This window comes from Pleurodeles waltl, chromosome 3_1, assembly GCF_031143425.1.
Source record: "Pleurodeles waltl isolate 20211129_DDA chromosome 3_1, aPleWal1.hap1.20221129, whole genome shotgun sequence".
NCBI classification, from domain to species: Eukaryota; Metazoa; Chordata; class Amphibia; order Caudata; family Salamandridae; genus Pleurodeles; species Pleurodeles waltl.
In genome coordinates, this window is record NC_090440.1 from 842,006,856 (window position 1) to 842,029,124 (window position 22,269).

The 22,269-nt window shown below is 41.3% G+C and overlaps 1 protein-coding gene across 2 annotated transcripts in view; it reads left to right on the forward strand.

Annotated features, from left to right (window-relative positions):
• The window catches only part of VWCE (von Willebrand factor C and EGF domains), a 424,528-nt gene that overhangs the window by 369,939 nt on the left and 32,320 nt on the right, over positions 1-22,269 (forward strand). For both annotated transcript variants that reach the window (XM_069223762.1, XM_069223763.1), the window contains 4 exons: positions 8,760-8,842; positions 9,188-9,278; positions 20,960-21,042; positions 21,793-21,883. In XM_069223762.1, the coding sequence (XP_069079863.1) occupies positions 8,760-8,842; positions 9,188-9,278; positions 20,960-21,042; positions 21,793-21,883 (348 nt within the window). The remainder of the gene's footprint in view (positions 1-8,759; positions 8,843-9,187; positions 9,279-20,959; positions 21,043-21,792; positions 21,884-22,269) is intronic.

Consider the following 22,269-nt stretch of genomic DNA (forward strand, 5'->3'; position numbering starts at 1 on the left):
GGGCACAGTATCTTGGCAGCCCTCAGCACGGCAGTAAGTGGGATTTACCGCCAGGGTTGTAATGAGGGCCTTAGTCTGTCAGTTCAATAATTTGTGTGATGGAAAGATAGAAAAGGGGTACACCTTGCCTGCTGATGTGTCCAGAAAGATGGTCCATTTGGCCTGTAAAAGAATTGATGCATTCAGCATTAGCTACTGTTGACAGGTTTGTTATGTCCTTGTGGGAGTCAACTTGCATCATCTTTTTCATGTATTTCTGACTTTAAACATGTGGGGTTGAACTTGTAGTCACATCACACATTACCGAAAAACACACATGTACCATATCACAGTTACTCAGTGTTTCATGTTGTCTGTATCATCAACACCAAGTGTTGGTCATTCTTGGCCCTGCAATGAGCCTCCTGGCTGTGACTAGTGTTTTGATTACTTTTGGTAGAGGAGTCAAAGCAGAAAATATAAATAATGACTCTGTAATGCGACCTATTTATTGCTCCCAAACTTTCACAGCTAATCTTGCTGTTCAAAAATCACTTGTGCAACCCAGCGGTAGAGAGGAAGGCCGTAGTATTTGTATTATGCTGCCCCACCACTGTACAGCGCCATAGTTACCACCGCTTTTTAGCAAAGCTCATGCGTACCACTATGAGACCAATATTGTACAATAGCATTTTGAAATGATGCTCATGCTCAGCAGCTGCATTTTTGGACACCGGTGAAATTGTCCCCTCTTAACCCCCAGTAGTTGAGCGTGTACATCGGTCCCCATATAGTTTGTTTAACACTAAGATCTTAGTTACCTTAGCTGTTATGCAATTTGTTTTCCAATATATTTAGTTAATGCATTTATTGAACCCTAGTGTTCCTTAGATGGGAATGTATCAAGAGATGGAGCCCACTGGCTTCTTTCTCTAGGAAATACTTCATTTTTTTCTGCTCTATTTGAATTTTAGGGTCGCACAATAGGGAATCCCATATGTGCAGATTCGTTTGGGGATCAAAAATCAGTAACTAACTATTACTAACTATAGTCTTGATTTGTGTCTTCTTCCAGATATTATTTGTCGTAGTTGTGTTACAGTCTTGCACTGGAACAACAGCAGAAAGGTTCCTCCATTAATCATTCACCTATTCCTGGGGTTCTAACCATATCCTCTAATGTGTTATGTTTCAATTAAAATCTTGTCTAAATCAAATGGCTTTCATGATATTTATATATATATATATATATATATATATATATATATATATATATATATAAATATACATATATATATATATATATATGTTCGATGGCATGTGTAGCTGCAGATACACATGCTATGCATAGTTCCTGCCATCTAGTGTTGGGCTCGGAGTGTTACAAGTTGTTTTTCTTCGAAGAAGTCTTTTCAAGTCACGGGAACAAGTGACTCCTCCTCTTCGGCTCCATTGCGCATGGGCATCAACTCCATCTTAGATTGTTTTCTTTCCGCCATTGGATTCGGACGTGTTTCTTTTCGCGCCGGTAGTTCGAGTCGGAAAAGTACTATAAACTCTATAAATTTGACGGTATTGTTTCGATCGCGTACCATCTATCATCGACACTTCGGTACCAGAGGATACAGCTCTCTACTTGCCCTTCGGGGCACCCGTGCCCAACTCGGGCCTGGTTGGCCCGACCAAAGCCTCATCGAAGCCTCACGGACCGAACCCCGTTTCGTTTCTGCCCTCGGTGCCACTCCAAGTTCCCTTATACGGACCAACATCTTGTCTGTAACCTGTGTCTATCTCCAGACCACCGAGAGGATACTTGCAAGGCCTGCAGATCCTTCTGCTCGAAGAAGACTCTATGAGACCGAAGAGCGCGAAGGTTGGAAATGGCGTCGAGAAGCACTGAACGTCTCGACGTAGAAGAGGAGGAGATTATGCACACCGCAGTCTCCGTTTGTGGGTCCGACTCCGAGCACGAGTCCGACGATGACAGACCAATCACGGCAGGACAGCACATGAGTACGCCTGCTCCTGTCACATCCAAGCCCAAACACAAGGCCTCAGGGATGCCACTGCCAGAAGGCCATGGCTCCACCCATAAAAAGACTGCTGGTGACCAAGCAACAACTTCGGCACCGAGAAAGGCCACGCCACCGAAGCCTTTGGACTAGAGCCGAAGCACAGGCTCCGAAATAGTCAGGCACTGACCCATCGAGTCGAAGCCTCGAAAATCCTTCTCGGAGCCAAGGCCAACGTCTACTCCAGGCTTTTCAATCCCGAGGAAACCGGCTTTGGAGCCGAAAAGACCAATATATACAGAGGAGCATGGACTTTCCAAATAACTGAAAGAAAGCCATAGATTTGCGGAGGAACTTACGGAAATGGAGGAATTTGATGAAAAACAGGCCAGAATTCAAATTCATAAAGACACTGGCAAGATCCTCGCTGCACCTCCTCTAAAAACAAAGAGGAAGCTGGCCTTTCAAGGACATTTTGACACTGACCAGCCACCTGCAAAAGTGGCAAAACCCAGACTAAAATCTCCACCTCCTCAGTTCTCACCTCACCAGTCTCCTCCTCATTCTCCTCAACTAACTGTCTCTCCACCTTTTACCCCCACTGCGCAGTCTCCAGTACACTCTGCAGAGTCACACCAAGATGATGTCGACCCATGGGACCTTTACGATGATCCCATTTCTGACAATAGTCCAGAATGCTATCCGTCAAAGCCATCACCCCCAGAGGATAGCACCTCATACACTCAGGTTATAGCTAGGGTAGCGTCATACCATAACATAGCCATGCACACAGAACCTCTTGAGGATGATTTTCTATTTAATAAATTGCCCTCAACTCACACCAGTCTCTACCCATGCTTCCTGGCATGCTAAAACATGCACATCAGATCTTTCAGAAACTAGTTAAGGCAAGGGCAATCATTCCTAGGGTAGAAAAGAAATATAAGCCGCCTCCTTCTGACCCAGCTTTTATTACCCAACAGCTACCTCCAGATTCCGCAGTGGTCAGCGCAGCAAGAAAAAGGGCTAACTTACAGTCGTCTGGTGATGCACCGCCACCAGATAAAGCAGGAAATTCGATGCTGCCTGCAAAAGAGTAGCATCACAAGCGGCTAATCAATGGAGAATAGCCAATTCCCAAGCGCTAATCGCTAGGTACAAAAGGGCCCACTGGGACGAGTTGAAAGATATCATCCAGCATCTCCCCAAGGATCAACAGAAAAGAGCCCAGCAAATAGTCGAGGAAGGGCAGGCTATTACAAATAATCAAATCAGGTCAGCTTTACACTCCGCAGACACAACCGCAAGAACAATCAATACAGTAGTCACCATTAGAAGACATGCATGGCTTCGGTCGTCAGGCTTTAAACCCGAAATCCAGCAAGCTGTCCTTAAGATGCCATTTAATGAAAAACAGCTGTTTGGCACACAGGTTGATACAGCCATTGAAAAAATGAAAAAGGACGCTGACACTGCTAAAGCTATGGGAGCCCTTTACTCAACCCAGTACAGAGGCTCATTTCGAAAGCCTCAATATAGGGGAGGTTTTAGAGCCCAAACATCTGAGGCATCTACCTCACAATCGAAACCGTCTTACCAGCCACAGTTCCAAAGAGGGAGGTTTTGAGGAACCTGCAGGGGCCAATTTCCCAGAATTAGGTGAAAATATCAGCCCTCAAAGCAAACCACACACACAAAGCAGTGACTTGCTCCATATCTTCCCTCACCACACTTCCCCTGTGGGAGAAAGACTGCAAAAGTTCCACACACATTGGCTACCCATCACAACAGACAATTGGGTCTTATCCATTATCCAACATGGTTACTGCATAGAATTCTCACAAATGCCTCCAGATATACCTCCAAAACCACACAAACTCTCCTCCCAACACATTTCAATGTTGCCAGCAGAGGCACAATCACTATTATTCAAACAAGCCTTAGAGCTTGTACCACATCATCAAATAGGAACGGGGGCTTACTCCCTGTATTTCCTCATTCCCAAAAAAGACGGAACATTGAGACCAATACTAGATCTCAGAACTCTCAATCTCTACATCCTATCAGAACACTTTCACATGGTAACACTACAGGATGTAGTCCCACTGTTACAACAACAAGATTTTATGGCAACACTGGATCTCAAAGATGCGTATTTTCACATACCTATCCATCCAGCGCACAGAAGATATCTCAGGTTCGTAATACAAGGAAAACATTACCAGTTCAAGGTGTTACCTTTCGGGATAACAACAGCTCCCAGGGTATTTACAAATTGCCTTGCCGTAGTCGCAGCCTACATAAGAATGCAACATATCCATGTCTTTCCATATCTCGACGAATAGCTAATAAAATCCAACAGTCAGACACAGTGTCAACATCATACACGTTATGTAATACACACCCTACACACACTAGGGTTCTCAATAAACTACCAAAAATCTCACTTACAACCAGCGCTGGTTCAACAGTATTTAGGAGCCACGTTAAATACCCAAACAGCACTTGCAAGCCTAAGTCCACAAAGGGTACAATCATTCCACTATATATTATCACAAATCCAGCCAAACCAACAGTACACCGCCAAGTTTGTCATGAAACTGTTGGGCATGATGGCATCATGCATCGCCATTGTCCCCAATGCAAGACTAAACATGCGGCCCTTACAACAGTGCCTTGCCAAACAATGGTCACAGGCACATGGTCAACTTCAAGATCTAGTATTGATAGACCGCCAAACACACATCTCACTTCAGTGGTGGAATTCCACAAATTTAAACAAAGGGCGGCCATTTCAAGACCCTGTGCCTCAACCCACACTTACAACAGATGCATCAATGGTTGGATGGGGAGCACACCTCAACAATCACAACATTCAGGGACAATGGGACAACAAACATAAACAACAAACATAAACCACTCAGAATTGCTAGCTGTATTTCTAGCACTCAAAGCCTTTCAACCTCTTCTCCTTCACAAACACATTCTCATCAAAACAGACAACATGACTACAAGACTACAATATACTACCTAAACAAACAGGGAGGGACCCACTCATCACAACTTTGTCTTTTAGCACAAAATATTTGGCATTGGGCAATTCACAATAACATTCACCCTGTAGCACAGTACATGCCAGGGATCCACAATCAATTAGCAAATGTTCTCAGCTGGGATCATCAGCAAACACACGAGTGGGAAATTCTCCCCCAGGTACTTCACAAGTACTTTCACCAATGGGAAACACCAGACATAGATCTATTCGCCACCAGCCAGAGCGCAAAATGCCAAAACTTCGCATCCAGGTACCCACACCAGTTGATCCAAGGGCAATGCTCTATGGATCAACTGGTCAGGGATATTTGCTTACGCTTTTTCCCCTCTCCCGCTCATTCCATTTCTGGTCAACAAACTGTGTCAAAAGAAACTCAAACTCATACTGATAGCGCCAACTTGGGCACGTCAACCATGGTACATGACATTGTTAAACCTATCACTAGTACCACACACCAAGCTGCCAAACAGGCCGGATCTGTTGACACAAAACAAACTAATCAGTCATCCAAATCCAGCAATACTCAATCTAGCAATCTGGCTCCTGAAGTCCTAGAGTTTGGATATCTACATCTTCCACCAGAATGTATGGAAGTAATTAAACAAGCAAGAAAACCCACTACCAGACAGTGCTATGCAAACAAATGGAAAAGGCACATTCCACCAGGAAGAAAGGAGCAACAATGGCATTTTTAGGAAATATACCAATGGCAGAAATCTGTAAAGCAGCCACTTGGTTAACACCCCGTACATTTATGAAGCATTACTGTATAGATGTGTTAGCAACACAACAAGCCACAGTAGGACAGGCTGTACTAAGAATACTATTCCAAACAACTTCAACTCCTACAGGCTGACCACCGCTTATGGGAGGAAAACTGCTTTGTAGTCTATGCATAGCATGTGTATCTGCAGCTACACATGCCATCGAACGGAAAATGTCACTTTACCAGTGTACATCTGTTCGTGGCATGTTTCGCTGCAGATTCACATGCGCCCTCCCGCCTCCTAGCCTGTAGCCGTAGAAGTTACACATTCATTTGTACATATGTATATATATCTCTATTCCATTTGCATAGACATCTTTTTTCTTTACACTCTATCACTCCTACCTTACCCTCGGCGGGAAAACAATCTAAGATGGAGTTGATGCCCATGCGCAATGGAGCCGAAGAGGAGGAGTCACTTGATCCCGTGACTCGAAAAGACTTCTTTAAAGAAAAACAACTTGTAACACTCCGAGCCCAACACTAGATGGCAGGACCTATGCATAGCATGTGAATCTGCAGCGGAACATGCCACGAACAGATGTACACTGGGTAAGTGACATTTTCCATGCATATATATATATATATGTATATATTCCACAAAGCGTCCTGCTACAGCTGACTGCTACCGCCAGCGAGGTTGGTGCACAGCTCCAGGTGCAGGATCCGTATATATTCACCAAACTTCCCTCTCCACGTTACGTCGAAGGAAAATGCCGGCACTCCAGACTTCATTTCAAGTCCATCATTTTTGTTTAGTATATGACTACCCAGCAAAACCATTTCAAAGTTCAGGGCTGCCGCGTTTCAACCATGTCGGTCTTATTCATAGCCCACATTGACCAGTTTGACAAACAGGCTCTATCACCCCACAACCCTATATCCTGTTCATTTAATAAACATAAACAAAATTTTCACACTAATACGATATGTTTATAACTTAAACTCATTAAATTCATTGAATTCATCAATACATTATTACTCTCATTTCCCTCTTACAATTCTTCTTTTTTATTTATTCATACCAGAAAACTAATTATGCTACCCTTTCCAATTTAAATAATATATTCTTCTTATCATAAACAATCATCCCTCTTCCCCAACTAAATACAGAAACTTTTGTTTTCTCCATTAATGCCAAATTAACTCATTCTTTCATTCCTCCATTTTCTTTTACTACCTACAGTATTTATAGACTTAACCAATTCAGAGGTGTGAGCCACATCATTGAGCGTTAGATCAATATTACCACCAGTGATTAACATTGCAACATTTCTATCGGAAGAAAAGGGGGTGGTTGCAGGGTGAGGTAGGGGAAACGGGGGAAGGGAGGGGACAACAAATTATAAGTGTCTCATTATCCCACATGTACATAAAGTTCTTCATCCTGATTCAAACCCCACGGGGGTTCTACTATTAAGTCTGATTATATATTCCGATTCCATCCTTCTAAGGATTCGTTCCCTGTCTCCTCCTCTTGGCAACAGCAATACCTTGTCAATTCCAGAAAATACAATTTCATCAACCTGTCCATCATGCTCCCGTTTACAATGTCTCACTATCGGATAATTTGCATCATTATTTTTTATAGCCCGCCAATGTTCCAAGATGCGTTTTTTGACAGGAAAGATTGTACTGCCAACATACCATAAATTACACGGACATACAATAACATATATTGTAAAGTCAGAGTTACAATGAATAAACTTATCAATCCTCCTCTCCTCCCCCGTGGGTAATTTATATGTCTTACGATTCATACTATATTTGCAAGCCTTACAATTTGCACATCTGTATAAACCTTTCTATTTAAGAAATCCCCCATTGCCCTTCTTACTCATGTGACTGTATACTAATATATCACACAAGGAACTACTCCTTCTATATGTGATCCTTGGAAAGGGACTCATCAGAGGGCCTATCACTTTATCCGCTTTAATAAGATGCCAATATTGTTTCAAAATTCCCCTGACCTCACCAGAATTTGAGTTAAAAGTTGTTATACGTCTTACTGTGTAATCTTTCTTTTCCCGTTTTTCCGGAACCAAGAGATATATATATGTATAGTAACCTCTACAAAATCTGTACCAATTTCCCAAATAATGCCTAGCATTTGGCAAATACCAGGCAAACATATAGTTACAAATTACAACACTGGAATGTTTTTAGTATTCCATTGAAGAAATTGGAGTGATCCGGACTTCTAATGTCTAGTAGACTCCTGGAGCATCAACATTCCAATGTTTACCTTTCACAGCTGTTGCTGTGAACAAAGGCCTCATGGAGCCCAAGGGGATTTCAACCCCCTCGGACTCCTTGTAGCCCTTGTGCCACTAATTAGAGCATTCTGCCTTATAACAATGGGATGTCCTAATAGCCTGCCGTAGTGGGCTATACCAGCCACCAAGTCATGCTTATGTATCCAGACTTGAAATATAAATACAGAATCAGTATGTTGTTCACAAGACCAGCCCTTTCTGCACAAATTTTGTATGCAAGTCCCTACATTTTCAGATCTACGCGCAACACAAATGAATAGAAAAGTGAATGATCGCTGGCCTGCACTTTTGTCAACGACTGCAAATGATTCAAGTTTAGTTAATTTATGCTCAAGTATTTATCAGTGGTAGGTGCTGCCACACTGACACAAGGACATTGGAAATGTGGAGAGAGGCAGTCAAATGATTAGTCTATATATTACTGGCCCTTACCTACAGAAAAAGATTGCACAATAGCAGTATTTATTGTTTGGTTCTGGTACTGTTGAATAGTGAGACTGTGACAAGAACATATCAGTTCTTACCCCTAGATCTTGTCGCTTGCTGCTCAAATGGTGACTGAGCTACATATTGTTTTAGTATTTGCCATGGGCTCGGGCTGTGTAGATCATGATAGGTGACCTAGACTTGAGCACCCATGATCTACTTCTTTCTTGTCTTTCCTTCAGGCTGCTCTTATGGTCGCATAGTTGTCCAGAACAATGAGAGCTTTCCATCACCTTCCGACTCCTGCTTGACCTGCATCTGCCTGGTAAGTAGGCATGCTCATATTGTCTCTTCCTGAAGGTAGAAGTAAATTATAGCATTGCAAGCCTTTCAGTCAAAGCAATACTGGCATCTTTTGAGAGTTGTAGTTATATATTTTTTGCTTTAGTTAAGGGAAATATTTATGGTTGGGCCACGTTTTTATAGTTGACCTTGTTCAAGGTCAGAGCAATGAATGTGCATAGTTATGTCATCAGATTCTTCCATGAGGTGACCACTATGGGTTCTTGGGCTACCGTGTGAGAATTGTCCCACTGCTGTGGGTAATGTATGTTTTTCTAAGCTAGCTGCAAAATTTACCTTCTTCCCTTCTATTTTCTTGTTGCTACAGTTTGGCTCTGTTGCATGTTCACCTCGTGAGTGCACAGTCAGCTGCACATACCCATTCCATGCAGAGGGCGAGTGCTGTCCTATATGCAGAGGTAAGTGTCTCTGTAAGCCTATTTCATGTGTAGGAATCCATGCAGTCTTTAAAATATAGAGCAATTTACATCTGCCTTATAACTTTGACTTTTGCCCTGTATTTAGGAATAAAGGGTCTAGTTAGGTATTTGCAAGGCAGAACAATCTGCCATCAGCCATAATGTGCCTTAAAGCCTTCCATATTTAGAGTGGGCTATTAGACACTGAATTTTTGTGTCTAGGTTTTGTCTTTGCCATGGCCTCGGAGGTCTACAGCAAGAAAAAACTATGAGCAGAGAGAAAATTCACTGCCCATTGGGGCATTTGTTCATTAGGTCATAGAAACAGTCCCCCTCCAATTTTTATGTTTGCTTTTGGAAAACCAAAACAATTCTTACAAGATGGACTGCTAATGTTATAGTGGTGTAATATGCCAGGCATTTTTTATGGAAGTGCTCTCGCCACCTCAACAAGAACACTTTCAGCAATAATGTCCTGCCAAAGATGGGCAAACTTTCAATAAGGTAAGCGGGTCACCACTCTGGTGGTGGAGAAAGGACCTAAGGGAATTAATGGCAGTCAACCCCTAAATATGGTTATAAGTCTCAAGATAGTCTTCTGTGCATGTGTGAATCTACATTTCATCCTGTAGTGCAGTATTACTTCTCACTGGAACAGTGTTTCCTGGGGTGCGTTTTGATGCTGTCTTATACATATGGCTCATTCTGCTTGCTGTCATGGACATGATTGCATGTCACTTCTACTGTACGTTCAAAGTAAGTCTATATGATATCCTTAACACATCAAAAAGTGTCCGTGCTCTCATGTACTCAGATGTCTCTATGATTCTTTAAATTTAGCAGTGAGTTTTACTGCTATTCTATATTCAAGGGGTAGTCTATTTGCTCTTATATTTCAAAGGTAGCTGCTTAGGCAACTATCTTTTCACCCCATGTCCTAAGCAATGCAGCAACCTGGCCTCTGGTGTTTATTGTTATTTCTGTCCAAAATGGAGGAGTGCGCAATCCTCTCACTCTTTTTCCTAGATTATGTTGTATGCTGCTATGTGGCTTCCCATTATACCCAGACATGCATGTGTGTCTCTACTGTGGATGAGGTACGCTGTTCAACATACAGCAGGTTCAGCCCCAAGATACTCTATAACACTCCGCTCCAAAATGGTGGCTGGAAAAATATCCATGTTGGATTCAGGGTACTATGTGACCTGGCTGTATGTGCAAGTTGGTTGCATATCTTCACAAAACAAATACACTTCCTTCCCATTTACTCCCTAAAACTGTCCAGGCACATGCTGGTCATCCCAAAGTATTATTTTTTGTATCTGGGTGAATAACACCTGAATTATGCATGCTCAAGGTGTGATCACCTATTATCGGGCCACCGTCCCAGTCTGCATTTCTCTCAGATTTTCAGGCTACTCCCTCCTGTCTTGTTTCAACCATAATCTCATCAACCTCTATAGCGAAATTAGCACACACTTCCAAACCTAATTAGTGTAAGGTTTTGTTTACTTTTCAAGGAATATGAGCAACACTCACAATTTACCTTCCTCAATTGTTCCTTAAATAGAACCTCCTTTGAGATATTCTCCATCAGAGAATCTAGGTAAAAAATAAAGACGTGTGACCAATGCCCTGCAATAGGCAGCCCAAGAACAAATCCTTCAACAACGAATGGTAGATGGATGGCCTATAATCTAATATACTTAAGGCCAGAGCACTGGATACTTAAGTTGCTGCAGCTGCATGCCAGGTGGTTTTATTTTTTCACCTTGTACAGAGCTCACTTGTAGCAAATACAGTTGCATGAAGTCATTCTGTTTATGGGCACATTTGTTGAGGAAAGACTTTGGAGTTCTCTGACCTGAAAACTGATTGGTTAGAGGTCATCTATCTACCTATTATTACTTTGTAAGACAGGGACTTCTACTCCTCTTCCCTTCATCACACAAATAGTAAATGCGTGCCACAAGGTAAACCCCACTACAAACAGAAACACCTCCATCATGCCCTGAAAAGGTTGAAAATTTACCTTTAATCTCTACCAAAGTACAGTGAATTTCCAGGCCTTTACTGTATGGTGGAGATCCACCTAGAAATATAAACCATCCCATTTCCCATTCCACCTGGAACTAAAGGACCATATTAACGTCTATCAGTTTGAGTTTCATACTCATCAAAACTCCAACAACTTGATCTTAAACATCAGACAAAAACAAACTTTCCTTCAGGAGTACTCCTGAAATTCTTGAGTAAGCCAGGAGTACTGCAGGAGTAAGTTATACTTACACATCTGCTAATCTTTGTGAATTGTCCTTCTGATTTTGGGAACTCATTTACAAACTTCCATACCCTTGTCCAGTCTACCTGCTGAAAAAAATGAATTTTAAGGCTATTGTCCTTCCCTTGTGTAGTTCAAATTTTCAGGTGGAGTAGGAAAAGGGTAAAATTGACATTGTGCTGTTTTGCTGTACTGGCCCCTACTCCCTACCTCAAGAAAAGAGTCACATTTAGGTTTCAATTCACAATCTGATGTCCCATTGCTGTGGAGTCTAATTGCAGAAGAGTCAATGACAGTTCAAAGATTTAAAAGCTGAAAATGTCAGAAGTAAATAATACAGGGAGAGTGTGTAGAAAATGTGAGGAGTTGGCAAGAAGAGGATTTCGTTGGTAGAATAAAAAGTGTGTTTATATTGGCCACAGCACCGTTGAATCACTGACATAATATCAGAACCAACAATATCATGCAATTAAAATGTTGTGCCAAAAATATAATTTACAAAAAAAGTGTTTCCCTATCCTTATGACAAGTACAAAAATATCGAAAAAAATATCATTTCACACTAATGTTATTAAAAACATACAAGAACATAGGGCCTCATTTACGAGGCCCTAGCGGCACACTGCGCCACCGGAGTGTCATTTGTTTTACTCTACGGTGATGCAGTGTGCCAGCCAATATTTACAAGGCCAGGCAAAGTCATCTTGCATGGCTTTTCTTGGCCTTGTAAATATGGACTCCTTTCACACATAACTGCGTGAAAGGGGCATTCTATTGGTGTTGCTTGAGGTGTTACCACACAACACCCATGGAACCCGAAGGAATCTGACACATTCCCAGATTTACAGGTCTGAGAATGCGTCAGATTTCTATGCCACCTCAGGGGTAGCGTAAGAGTGACACAATGGGGAGAAATCTCTTTATTTCTCCCTGTTTTTTCCCGTTGGTACATGTGCTGCATTCTGCAGCACACGTAGAAAGAGGAAAACACCTAAAATAAAAAACAAAAAAGACATTTACAAAAATATTATAAAAATGTACTAATGGATAAAAATATAAACAAATGCTATAAAATTAAAATTATAAACAAATCTCAATAATAAATATATTTGAACAATATTAGGAAATGTATTTGAGTCTGGGAATGATACATATCCACTCCAGTTTATGCAACAGTAAAGAAAGTGTAGAACTTCAGTGGGGTTAACTATATTATTCATTCTGTGCGACATTAAGGAAAGAATTGGACTTCTGAGGGGTTAAATTTACTGTTCCCACTCCAGTCTGTGCAACAGTAGGGAAAGCATTGGACTTTGGAGGGGTAACATTGACTATTCCCACTCCAGTCTGTGCAACCGTAGGGTAAGATTAGGACTTTGGAGGGGTTAGAATTACTAATCCTGCTCCAGCCTAAGCAACAGTAGGGAAAGCATTAGACTTCGGAGGAGTAAGATTTACTATACCCACTCTGGTCTGTGCAACAGTAGAAAAAGTTTTGAAGTTTCAGAGTGGTAAGATTTTCTATTCCCACTCCAATCTAAGCAACAGTACATAAACTACTTCACTTCTAATACATTATATTTGCATAGTCATATTACTTTAGGAAATGTATAAAACTCTTAATATAAATATTATTACTTAGCATACATATATATATTTATATATTCGATGGCATGTGTAGCTGCAGATACACATGCTTTGCACATCCTGCCATCTAGTGTTGGGCTCGGAGTGTTACAAGTTGTTTTTCTTTGAAGAAGTCTTTTCGAGTCACGAGTTCGAGGGACTCCTCCCATTTCGGCTCCATTGCGCATGGGCGTCGACTCCATCTTAGATTGTTTTCTTTCCGCCATCGGGTTCGGACGTGTTCCTTTTCGCTCCACGTTTCGGTTCGGAAAGATAGTTAGAATCTCGGAAAATTCGACGGTATTGTTTGCGTTCGATATCGGGTTAGTTACAACAGATCGACACCGATATTTGGAAGAGCTCCGGTGGCCCTTCGGGGTTTTTTCGATCCCCCGTCGTGGCCTGGTCGTCCCGACCACGTGTCTCTTCAAGGCTGATGGAACGGACCCCATTCTGCTTCTGCCCCAAATGTCACAACAAGTATCCTTATACAGATCAGCATCTTGTCTGTAACTTGTGTTTGTCTCCAGAACACAGAGAAGATACTTGTGAAGCCTGTCAAGCGTTTTGGTCGAGGAAGACATTAAGAGACTGAAGAGCAAGAAGACTGCAAATGGTGTCGGCGCCGACCGGACAAAGACACTTCGAGGAGGAAGAAGAAACATTCTCCATCCAGGAGTCGGACTCGGATGAGCTCGATCCCGAAGAGACGCCTAAAACCGTGAGTAAGACGTCGACACACAAAACTCACAAGAAGACCACAAAAGCCCAGGGGACGCCACCGCCAACAGGTCATGGCTTAACCAGAAAAATAGGTGACCGATCATCGGCACCAAAAAAGGCACGCATGTGTCGAAGTCATCCGACTAAGGTCGAGATACCGGCACACAGCAACCTCGACCCTGAGACAGCAGGTCCGAGCAAGTTCGGCACCAAGAGAGCGACACTGAGTCAAGTCGGCACAGAGAGACCGGGACGCCGAAAGTAAAGAAAGTGTCGTCGGAGCCGAAAAAGGCTACCGAAAAGGTTTCCATTCCGAAACATCCAGCCTCGGAACCGAAATCAGGTTCCTACACAGAGGAACAGGGACTGTCCTCCCAAATGCAAGGACATAAGTTCGGACAGGAACTAGAGTCAATGGAGCCAGACTACACTCAGAGAAGGCTCCACATCCAAAAGGACACAGGGAAGATAAGTACACTTCCACCAATTAGGATGAAAAGAAGACTTGCCTTTCAAGAAAAGGACAAGCAGCCACAGGCAAAGGTGGCAAGACAAACAACTCCGCCACCGTCTCCACCACCATCAACGCACACATCACCGGTAGCCACTCCACCACTGATGCAATCCCCAACTCATACTGGAATGAGTCAGGATGATCCCGACGCATGGGATCTTTATGATGCGCCAGTGTCAGATAACAGCCCAGACTGTTACCCAGCGAGGCCGTCGCCACCTGAGGACAGTACAGCCTACACACAGGTGGTGTCAAGAGCAGCAGCATTTCATAATGTCACCTTGCACGCAGAACCTATTGAGGATGACTTTTTGTTAAACACACTGTCCTCCACTCATAGCCAATACCAAAGTTTACCTATGCTACCTGGAATGCTAAAACACTCAAAACAAGTGTTTCAGGAGCCCGTGAAGGGCAGGGCCATTACTCCAAGGGTGGAGAAAAAGTACAAGCCACCGCCAACAGACCCTGTATATATTACGCAGCAATTAACACCAGACTCTGTGGTAGTAGGGGCTGCTCGCAATAGAGCAAACTCTCACACCTCGGGAGACGCACCACCTCCAGACAAGGAGAGTCGTAAGTTCGACGCTGCAGGGAAAAGGGTTGCAGCACAAGCAGCCAACCAATGGCGCATTGCCAATTCACAGGCACTGCTGGCAAGATATGACAGGGCTCATTGGGATGAAATGCAGCATTTCATTGAACACTTACCCAAAGAGTTTCAAAAAAGGGCACAACAAGTGGTGGAGGAAGGACAAAGTATCTCAAATAATCAGATACGGTCAGCAATGGATGCAGCAGATACAGCTGCTAGGACAGTAAATACAGCAGTAACCATAAGGAGACACGCATGGTTGCGAACGTCAGGATTCAAGCCAGAAATACAACAAGCCGTGCTGAATATGCCTTTTAACGGACAGCAGTTGTTAGGGCCGGAGGTGGACACTGCTATCGAAAAACTTAAAAAAGACACTGATACGGCCAAAGCCATGGGCGCACTCTACTCCCCACAGAGCAGAGGCACATTTTGCAAAACACAGTTTAGAGGGGGGTTTCGAGGACAAATTACGGAACCCACAACCTCACAAACAAGGCCCACTTATCAGAGCCAGTATCAGCGGGGAAGTTTTCGGGGACAATATAGAGGGGGACAATTCCAAAAGAGTAGAGGGAAGTACCAAAGTCCCAAAACTCCTCAAAACGAGCAGTGACTTCCACGTCACAAATCCCCAACACATAACACCTGTGGGGGGGAGACTAACCGAATTTTACAAACATTGGGAGGAAATAACAACAGACACTTGGGTCCTAGCAATTATCCAGCATGGTTATTGCATAGAATTTCTAAAATTCCCTCCAAACGTCCCACCGAAAACACACAATATGTCAAAACAACACATGGACCTTCTAGGACTAGAGGTTCAAGCACTGCTACAAAAAGGAGCAATAGAATTAGTACCAATTCAACAGAAAGGAACAGGAGTTTACTCTCTGTACTTTCTCATACCCAAAAAAGACAAGACTCTAAGACCTATATTAGATCTCAGAACATTAAATACCTACATCAAATCAGATCACTTTCACATGGTGACATTACAGGACGTAATCCCACTGCTCAAACAACGAGACTACATGGCAACACTAGACCTAAAGGATGCATATTTCCATATACCGATACATCCTTCACACAGAAAGTGCTTAAGGTTTGTATTCCAAGGGGTACATTACTAATTCAAGGTGTTGCCATTCGGAATAACAACTGCGCCAAGAGTTTTCACAAAATGCCTGGCAGTGGTAGCTGCACATATCAGAAGGCAGCAAATACATGTGTTCCCGTGCCTAGACGATTGGTTAATCAAAACCAACACGCTAGAACGGTGTTCACAACACACAAAGTACGTCATAGAAACCCTCCACAAACTAGGTTTCTCAATCAACTACACAAAGTCACACCTTCAGCCGTGTCAGACACAGCAATACTTAGGGGCGACAATCAACACAACAAAAGGGATTGCCACTCCAAGTCCACAAAGGGTACAAGCATTTCACAATGTAATACAGGCCATGTATCCAAAACAAAAGATACAGGTCAAGATGGTGATGAAACTACTAGGCATGATGTCCTCATGCATAGCCATTGTCCCAAACGCCAGATTACACATGCGGCCCTTACAACAGTGCCTAGCATCACAATGGTCACAGGCACAGGGTCAACTTCTAGATCTAGTGTTGATAGACCGCCAAACATACACCTCGCTTCTATGGTGGAACAATATAAATTTAAACCAAGGGCGGCCTTTCCAAGACCCAGTGCCTCAATATGTAATAACTACAGATGCCTCAATGATAGGGTGGGGAGCACACCTCAATCAACACAGGATCCAGGGACAATGGGACACTCACCAAAGACAGTTTCACATAAAACACTTAGAACTACTGGCAGTATTTCTAGCGTTGAAAGCATTTCAACCCATAATAAGCCACAAGCACATTCTTGTCAAAACAGACAACATGACAACGATGTATTATCTGAACAAACAGGGAGGAACACACTCGACACAGTTGTGTCTCCTAGCACAGAGAATATGGCATTGGGCGATTCACAACCACATTCGCCGAATAGCACAGTTTATTCCAGGGATTCAGAATCAGTTAGTAGACAATCTCTCTCGGGATCACCAACAGATCCACAAATGGGAGATTCACCCCCAAATACTAAACACTTACTTCCAAAGATGGGGAACACCACAAATAGACCTATTTGCAACAAAAGAAAATGCAAAATGCCAAACCTTCGCATCCAGATACCCACAGGATCAGTCTCAGGGCAATGCGTTATGGATGAGTTGGTCAGGGATATTTGCATACGCTTTTCCCCCTCTCCCACTCCTTCCATTTCTGGTAAAAAAAATTAGTCAAAACAAACTCAAACGCATACTAATAGCACCAACTTGGGCAAGACAACCTTGGTACACAACACTACTAGACCTCTCAGTAGTGCCTCATGTCAAACTACCAAACAGACCAGATCTGTTAACTCAACACAAACAACAGATCAGACACCCAAATCCAGCATCGCTGAATCTAGCAATTTGGCTCCTGAAGTCTTAGAATTCGGACACTTAGACCTTACACAGGAATGTATGGAGGTCATTAAACAAGCTAGGAAACCAACCACTAGACATTGCTATGCAAATAAGTGGAAAAGATTTGTTTATTATTGCCATAATAATCAAATCCAGCCATTACACGCATCTGCTAAAGATATTGTAAGCTACTTACTACATTTGCAAAAGTCAAAGCTAGCTTTTTCATCCATTAAAATACATTTTACCGCAATTTCAGCTTATCTGCAAATTACGCACTCAACTTCATTATTTAGGATACCAGTCATAAAAGCGTTTATGGAAGGCCTAAAGAGAATTACACCACCAAGAACACCACCAGTTCCTTCGTGGAACCTCAATATTGTCCTAACATGATTCATGGGTCCACCTTTCGAACCTATGCACTTATGTGAAATGCAATACTTAACATGGAAAGTTGCATTTCTAATTGCTATCACATCTCTAAGAAGAGTAAGTGAGATACAGGCATTTACCATACAAGAACCATTTATTCAGATACACAAGCATAAAGTAGTCTTACGAACAAATCCTAAATTCTTACCAAAAGTCATATCACCTTTCCACTTGAATCAAACAGTAGAACTACCAGTGTTCTTCCCATAGCCAGATTCTGTAGCTGAAAGAGCACTACATACATTAGATATCAAAAGAGCATTAATGTACTACATTGACAGAACAAAACAAATTCGGAAAACAAAACAATTATTTATTGCTTTCCAAAAACCTCATACAGGAAATCCAATTTCAAAACGAGGCATTGCTAGATGGATTGTTAAATGTATTCAAACTTTTTATCTCAAAAGCAAAAAGAGAACTGCCTATTACACCAAAGGCACACTCCACTAGAAAGAAGGGTGCTACCATGGCCTTTCTAGGAAATATTCCAATGACTGAAATATGTAAGGCAGCCACATGGTCTACGCCTCATACGTTTACCAAACACTACTGCGTGGATGTGTTAACTGCACAACAAGCCACAGTAGGCCAAGCAGTACTACGGACATTGTTTCAAACAACTTCAACTCCTACAGGCTGAACCACCGCTTTTGGAGAGATAACTGCTTACTAGTCTATGCAAAGCATGTGTATCTGCAGCTACACATGCCATCGAATGGAAAATGTCACTTACCCAGTGTACATCTGTTCGTGGCATGAGTCGCTGAATATTCACATGCGCCCACCTGCCTCCCCGGGAGCCTGTAGCTGTTTCGAAGTTGATCTTGAACATTTGTAAATTTGTAAATATATCACTTTAAACTACATTATGTACATACATATTCACTCCATTGCATGGGCACTATTACTATAATACACAACTCCTACCTCACCCTCTACGGGGAAAACAATCTAAGATGGAGTCGACGCCCATGCGCAATGGAGCAGAAATGGGAGGAGTCCCTCGAACTCGTGACTCGAAAAGACTTCTTTGAAGAAAAACAACTTGTAACACTCCGAGCCCAACACTAGATGGCGGGATGTGCAAAGCATGTGAATCTGCAGCGACTCATGCCACGAACAGATGTACACTGGGTAAGTGACATTTTCCATATATCTATCTATCTATCTATCTATCTATCTATCTATCTATCTATCTATCTATCTATCTATCTATCTATCTATCTATCTATCTATCTATCTATCTATCTATCTATCTATCTATCTGTATAGATAGATAGATAGATAGATAGATAGATAGATAGATAGATAGATAGATAGATAGATAGATAGATAGATAGATAGATAGATAGTAGATAGATAGATAGATATCTATAACAAAATGAAAAACAATCAACCAATTAACAAAATTCATAAACAATGTAATAATGAATTTTCAATTAAAAATAACAGTTATTCAATTATTACCTAATTTACTTGCCATACTATACTCCTGGAAGCCTAGCAACCCACACCTAAAATATAACTAAAATAAAAAGTAAAAAACAATTTGCATAAGTAACGATCAATTAAAAAACTTACAACTATTAATTCATTGTAAATGAATAATTATTTAATTAACTTCCCACTCAACAACCCTACAAATTCATCAGCCCAAACCTAAAATATAAGAAATATATATAATTATTACACAAGTTACATAATTATTAGTCAGAAAATATTTATGTATGCATTAATTATCATTTTTTTAATATTACTTAATTAACTTCTCACTATATACCCCTACAAACCTAGTAACCAACAATTAATTATAACAAACAAAAATCAGTATTACATAATGTACATAATTCATAATGACTCATAATAATTTAATTATTAACTAATAATTACTTCATTAACTTTCTACCCTATAACCATACAGACCTGGTAGTCCACACCTAAAACATAAATTCCCACCCCATAGCAATACAAACCTGGTAGTGCACACCTAAAACGTAACTACAATATATGAAGTTTACACAATTTAAACAACTAATAATCAATCAAATAAGTAATAATCTATTAGAAATAAATCGTTAATTAATTATTACCTAAGTAACTTTTCACCCTATTCCCCTACAAAGCAAACCTCACCTAAAATATAATTAACTAAAGGGCTATTACATAATATACATAATTAATATCAATACTTTCTTAAAAATAATAATTCATCAATAGTTACCAATTACCTTCCTACCCTATCCCGCTACAAACCCAAACACCCCACTACAACACTATAAATTACTGTTAACAATTAAATAAAAAATTCAGAATCACTTAAAATGATAAACTATTTTAATGAATGAACAATTATATAAACAATAATAACACATAAAATGAACATATTAACTGAATACGTTAAAATATTTAAAGAATAACATTCTTTACAACTACATTATTGAAAACTTTATTTTTTACAACAATATTCTTAATAACAATATTACTTACCTAAAAAATGGTATTCTTGACAACAATATTTTTGCATCAGATTATTTTTCTATCACAATATTTTTTCCAATATTTCTGTATCCCGCTATAAAAAAAAAGTGATATTTGGTCCAAACAGTGACCTTTCTGTGGTGGTACTGTCCTAAACCAGCACGTCCTTTGTGTTATTTGATGTCTTATCCAACACAGAAAGCAGTAACATGGTGAAAGGGACAGTGCCAAATGTTAGGCAAGGATTGGAGGAGAGATCAAGGTGGTCTTCCTCGTCACCTAAATTACCTGGCAGGTACACTGTGTGCACCCAAATTAAAAGAAAAAGAGTCAGAGGGTTCAGAAGCATCTCTCTATTCATGTGAGAAGAAAAATAAGAAAGAGTTGTATCAGGGCCTTGTCAAAAAGGTGCATCAAAATAGAATAGGGTGAACTCAGCGTGACACAAAAACACAGAAACCACCTCCCATATTATTTGTTGAATACTTAGGCCCATTCTAGCCTCTGTAACCTCTTCTTTCTCCTTCTGCAGACTGTACATACGAAGGGAGAAAGGTCCTGGATGGACAAGCCTTCCTGATGGAGAAAGAGCCCTGCACACAGTGTACCTGCCAGGTAAGTGGATCAGTGAAGGTCCATAAACATAAATTAATTTGAGACTTGATGGTAGGAGGAAAGAGTGGGAAGCAGAGAAATCGATGGCTGGAAAGAGGCAGGCTGCATGAGAAACAAATGGGAGGTGAGGTATTATGAAGGGACAAAGAGATCCTCTTGCTCAGCATACAGCACTATATTGAGTATTCCGCAGAGAAAGAAAGAAATCTCTTTCCCATTGTCAGCCCTTATTATCTTTACCATATTCTAACTTCCTTCCTTTTCCATTATTGATATAGCCTTACTATTGCTCTCTGCTTAATACATTCACCTCTTGTTTCATTATAATCCATCTTTCCTCTGCTCTACTCAATTGTTATACCATGTCCCTCTTTTTTTTTTACTAAGCAGGTGTCTGCTCTATTTTTTAGGTTTCACCTCTCTTTCATTCTTACACTCTTTCCTTCCTGTGCACAAGCATTCTGCACCACAGTTCTCCATTGATACATTTCCCTCTCCTTCTTTACGCTATCCTTGTCTCCTTCTAACACTCCTCTCTCCCTTCACACACCCCCATCTCTTCTCCCTTTCATAAATCTTCCTATTCACTCCCCTTATCAATTTAACTTCTTCCCCATCAGTCTTTCCTGCCTTCTCTCTGTCTTATGCTTGCCACTTTCTTCTCCTCCTCTCCATTTTCATATACCCTTGTTCTTACATCTCCCTTATAACCTATCACAGCACTCATTGGGTACTGTTTTTCTCCCTCAGAGTGGTGAAGTGAACTGTGAAGAAATAACATGCCAGGTGTCTTGCTCGGAGCCCTACACCCCTCCAGGAGAATGCTGTGCCACCTGCTCAGGTATATGTATTGATCAAAGCTTGCTTTTCATCCACTCCATCGGTCAGGCCTCTTTTCCTGTTCTTCTGTTTTCTGGTGGACAGAGTCTGAAGATGACGGTGTGGAGTTGTGAGCTTTCAGTCAGCTTTATCATGAATCATATAGTCCACCTTCTTTAAGATACTATTCTAAACTTAAACACTAGAAGGTTTCCTTATGCACAGAATGAATCTAGAATAGTATTAAGATGGAAAACTATAGTAACAAGTATGTTACTTTTTCTTTTGTTACTCTGGTTGCACTTACTTGCATCACCAAAGACTCTTTCTTCATTCTTACACTGTGTCCTGCATTTTCTGGCCCCATGATATATTTCTTCATACAATTTTCCCTGATCTTTACCTTTT